Source organism: Cucurbita maxima, unplaced genomic scaffold, assembly GCF_002738345.1.
Source record: "Cucurbita maxima cultivar Rimu unplaced genomic scaffold, Cmax_1.0 Cma_Scf00006, whole genome shotgun sequence".
In the NCBI taxonomy this organism is placed as follows: Eukaryota; Viridiplantae; Streptophyta; class Magnoliopsida; order Cucurbitales; family Cucurbitaceae; genus Cucurbita; species Cucurbita maxima.
The window spans coordinates 1,553,502-1,558,610 of NW_019272022.1; the positions used below are offsets into that span (position 1 = coordinate 1,553,502).

The following is a 5,109-nucleotide window of genomic DNA, read 5'->3' on the forward strand; positions in this document are numbered from 1 at the left end:
TTTTTTTTTTTTTTTTTTTTTTTTTTCTGGGTTGGTGGGGCATCAGACTGTTGAGGCTTTTAGACCAACGTTACAAGGGCATTGCTCGTGGTGTTGGCCAATCAGAGATCTTAGGTCGAATCCATGTAGCTCCAATCAAGGTATTGAATCGGTAGTATTCTTTTCTCATTTGAAGCAGGACCTATGTCAGTAATGTATCTTTGTTTAAGTCGACAAACCAAGCTACATTATGTTCGGATTTTCTAACAAGAAAATTGACCATCGAACTATAGTGCAATATCAAATTGCCTTCGAGAGGGCTATGTCTCTACCAAAGTCCCATCTCTGGACAATATTCAAAATCATTCCCTTCTAAGGTTCCTAACTCCCTCTATTTATAATCAAGACACCCATAACAAATTATCGCTTTGTCCTTACACACGGTTCTACTAATATTCCCAATGTAACTCTTATTAGTACTCTCACACTGTTTTATGAATATCATATTTCATCATTTATTTTTTATTTTTTTGTGCTTGGCCAATTAATTTAATTTGCTCACTCCTGTCTAACATCTTCCTAGTCTCTTTTTTTAGATTGGTAATATATTCTACCCCTGCTCATTTATGGTACTGGATTCTCCAAATATGGACTTTCTGTTTGGTTTGGATATGCTACGGAAACACCAGGTAGAACAGTACGCTGTATTGGACTTTAAACTCATGGTTGAAATTGTTACTGAATGGATACCGTCCCCTCGTACCGTTTGAAAAGCATAGCTGTTTTCTTGCAGTGTAGTATAGATTTGAAGGAGAATGTTTTGAGAGTTGGTGGAGGAGAGGTTTCTGTACCATTTTTGCAAGGTTGGCCTTTCTTATTTGTGTCAAATTTTATCTCCACCACCACACATGTTTTAGTATACTAAAGTTTCCTCTCGTGTTAAAAATTTATGTTCAGAGAAAGATATTCCCCCTTCTCTTTTTGATGAGGAAAGGCTTTCCAAGGAAGCCTCTAGCTCTGGAGCCCCAGTGAGTTCTTACATTATTCTTCTCTTACTCAATTTCTTACATGTGCACATCCAAGTAATTTAAATAACAGTTTAGTGGTTCTGGATGATATCTTTCCAAATTGTAGTTTTTAAAAGTTGGCTTAGTTTTTTAGAAAGTTTTCAAAATGTAGGCGATAAAGCAAGAAAAATATATGCAGAAATAGTGTTTATAAGCTTAATTTTCAAAAACGGAAAAAAAAAAGAAGTTATCACATTAGTACGCTTTTCTTATTTGCCCGTTTCATCGCTTGCTTTTCTCAGGTGGCTTCGGCCCCAACAGATAACAGCAGAAGTGCAAGAGCTGCTGTGCCTACAGGTGAATACACTTAACTTCTCATGGCTAGACAGCTTTGGTAGTTTCTTAGCCAAAAGATATTGGTTATAATCAAGTGTTGATGGATTCAAAGCCTTTTTTTCATGGGGTTATGGATATCAATAGTACAACGCCATTCTCTCATTACTGCACTTTCTATTGTTCATCTTGGCTGGCTGCTGCTTTCCTATGAACTTTGTTTGTACAATAATATAAAGAGATGATGTATGTGTTCATTTCTAAAGCTTACTTCTGATTTTTGTTTTTCTTTTACTGTCTTACAAACAGGAAATGTTGGGGGAGCGGTTCAGGTAAATTTGCTGTAAAACTTGTGTATAATTACAAATTTAGTATTGATTTTATGAACATGGAGATGACTATTTGACAAATATCGATTGATTTGACATGACGTATTACTATCAAATAAGTGAAAGAAAGAATTAGTTCATCTAGTTGAAATATAACGTCGCAGGTCCATATTCTTGCATGCCCGACTCATGCTACTTTGTTTTATGCTAAATTACCTTACGTTCGTCCAAGAATCACAATTCAAAGTTTATGGACCTATTTTTATAAATAGGTACAACTATGAAAGTTGTTATAAAACGTTTACCTATGTACTCGGGTTTGAGTATGTGTTTCATTGTTATGATTCAACGATTCGACTCTGTTTGTATTGTGATCACATAGGGTCCCGAGTTCGAAGGCAAAGTAGCGAAGCTCGTTGAATTGGGATTCCAAAGAGAGGCTGTAATACAAGCTCTCAAACTATTTGATGGAAATGAAGAGCAGGCAGCTGGGTTTCTTTTTGGATGAGTAATCTGAGTACAGAATGTTTGGATTTCATTTCTTTGTGGATTATATGTTTTAGATTTATTAATTATATAATCCACAAGCATTCATCTGCTTGTTATTCAGATTTTAAACTCAGATTCAAACAATATTTATGTTAAATCAAAAGAAGATCAAACATTATGGACATTTTAAGCTTTCATGTTTGCCTTTTCTTCCTTCTATGATTAATGGTTTTGGATTTCTTACAAGTCATTGAATTAAATATAAAATTGTTCAAAACGACAAATATTTTGGTACTTGTGAGTTGTAGTAATCTTAAATATGTTATAATTTGTATCGGTCGGTTTGGATTGCTGATATTGTTTTATAGGTATGAATACGAAACGTAAAGTTTATTAGAAAACACAAGGTGATACATATAGTAAATGACATTGCTATCATGTACAACAAGTTAGCGATGCAGGCCTAAAAGTGTGACCAATACACTATTGGTCATATGTAATGGAAAGACAAATTTATTGACCTCATTGAGTTTCGGGTTTGGTTTCAAACGAATCAGATATAAAGCACTTAGGTTAGGTGACTGTTGGTCTCGACCAGTTGTAGTTAGGTCTCTTAGTTGCACTGTAGCTCATTTGATTACTTTTGATATCACTATTGTGGAGTAATTCATCATATTATACCTACATCAGAAGTCTGGATCGTCTTTGATTGATAATATTCTCAATTCTAATTCTTCTAACGAGGTTGAATCTCATATTAATCAATTTTGATTTATTAACTATATATTAACTTCATTATAAGTTAGTTTAGAGTTGCACTTACAAGTTATGTTTATGGATATAATTTTTACAAGTCAGTCGATTCTTTATGAGTTGTTCGTAATTAATGGATTTCAAAATATGAGAATGTGAGAATGAATTACAAAAATGAGAATGAATGGATTTCATCTCGTAAGATTATGCTCATAGCTCCTTATTAGGTCAAGTTCTCAAAATCTTGGACATAGTGAATCAATTACAAAAATTATTTTCATCCACGCAAATAAAAAACAAACCCTCACCGACAAAAGTTCATAACTCACTCAAGATTAAAATCGAGTTACATATAATCTTGTGAAATATTAAGATTTTGAATCAACGGATTTGTAAGGAGAGATTAAATATTTTGTAGTCTAATCTTATATATACTCATTATATAGCATACAAGTCCTCATATGTCACCATCTCAATAATTTGGATCAAATCATTTGTATTCTATAGACCTTTTAGAATATTACTTTAGGATTGGGAAGAGACAATGGAATTGTGAGACCAATATAATAGGTTCAGAAGTGAAGCCACTTTACCGAGTTCGAGAGGTTCAGGAGCAAAGCAATGAGACCGATAGGAAGAGGAGCGAGAGGAGTGCTCTTCATAGCTAGCTCAAGGTCAGCGTGACACTATGACTATTTACAGTGGAAAAACTCATTCTACCTCTTCAATTGGCGGAATTGCCACATATGAAATTGGGCAAAACTTTCCAAAGAAATAACCCACTTCTTTCTCGAGAAGAGATGAGAAAGAAAGATGCTCAATATCATTTGATTGAATAGTTGACCCAGCTTCTTGTTGTTTGAAGAAGCTCAATCGGTATTTTTTTCACGAAAAGCAAGAGATAACAAATCCCGTCTTTCACTAAGATTTCGAATACTTGTCTCAAATTCAAGTTGATTATCTATATATATATATATATATAACCTTGAATTACATTTATAAAAACAAATATTTTACAAACATTTCAAATATAGACAATTAGAGTATCATATAGTAGGTGAAGTATTCAGTTATCTTTTTTCTAGCTTCAACTATTGCCACGTCTCAATCTTAATAGATGAAAGAGCAACACAGTTCTGAAGCCTAGACATCCAGTGCACTATTGTTCCATCTATAGTGTAGATATATCCATGTGTTATTGCTGGAGTCTACATCTTCATTAAGATCAACATCTACAAAATCTTGCAGAACTACTTTGGCATAGTAAAGTGAAATACTAGATATACTTCTCAGATATATCAGAAGCTACTTCACAGCTTCCTAATGTTCATCGAATTCATGTGTGTTTATAACTTGTATGATAGAATTATTCAAGTGATGTTGATCAAATCTCTTGTAGAGTGATTCAAACCACGAGCTTAGAAACAAGTTTACTTTACTCTTAATCTTGATCGTCAAGGTAATTGTCCTAATACTTTTTCTTGGGTTGATTCCTTATCATTTTTTGGGATGCTTCAAGAATTTAGATTTAAAGATTTTGTTCTTCAACAAGGTTCTTAGATCAAATCCCAAAAACTTTGTAAAAAGAAGGTCGCTATAATGCTTGATTATCAAATATGTCGATGCCCAATCGTTCACTGACATTGAATCCTCACTATCTACGTTCACTTGAAGAAGAAAATGATGACGTGGGTTGGTGGTGGGGTGCACGAGAAGAGAAGAAGGTTGAAGATGGTGATGGGGCACAAATGTAGGTCGTGTTAGATATGATTCAAAGTATTCAAAAAGATATGATTCATAGTAGTTGAGATATAATTCAAATATTCAAACTACGAAGATTTTAGGAGATTGTTAGTAGATTTGAATTTTTCTAGATTTTGATGATTTATTATTTCTGGTTCAATGTATAAGCTATAAATACGGGAATTGTGTAACCCTCTAAACATCAAGTTAGTAGACAATAATAGAGCACTGCAGCATTCATTTATTCTATCTATTATTATCTCTTTCATTATCCCTTTTTCCAACAGGTCGATAGCTATTTTTTTCATCCTTTCACCTTCTTCGGGTTTTCTCGATCTTCATCCTTTCACTTTTGTCAGGTTTTCTAGTCGTGCTTCGGTTGTGACGTATGAAAAAGGTTATATAACATAAATTTTGGTCCAAACTTTGGCAATTGGATTTAAAATTGGACAAAAAAAAAAAAAAAAGCATAGAAT

At 33.5% G+C, this 5,109-nt stretch overlaps 1 protein-coding gene across 2 annotated transcripts in view; it reads left to right on the forward strand.

Annotated features, from left to right (window-relative positions):
* Window positions 1–2,342, forward strand: part of LOC111480596 (DNA damage-inducible protein 1-like) — an 8,751-nt gene extending 6,409 nt beyond the window's left edge. For both annotated transcript variants that reach the window (XM_023125725.1, XM_023125726.1), the window contains exons 10-16: window positions 47–140; window positions 576–668; window positions 773–842; window positions 937–1,007; window positions 1,289–1,343; window positions 1,629–1,651; window positions 2,031–2,342. In XM_023125725.1, the coding sequence (XP_022981493.1) occupies window positions 47–140; window positions 576–668; window positions 773–842; window positions 937–1,007; window positions 1,289–1,343; window positions 1,629–1,651; window positions 2,031–2,156 (532 nt within the window). In that variant the 3' untranslated portion in view covers window positions 2,157–2,342. The remainder of the gene's footprint in view (window positions 1–46; window positions 141–575; window positions 669–772; window positions 843–936; window positions 1,008–1,288; window positions 1,344–1,628; window positions 1,652–2,030) is intronic.
* Window positions 2,343–5,109: the final 2,767 nt, after the last annotated feature.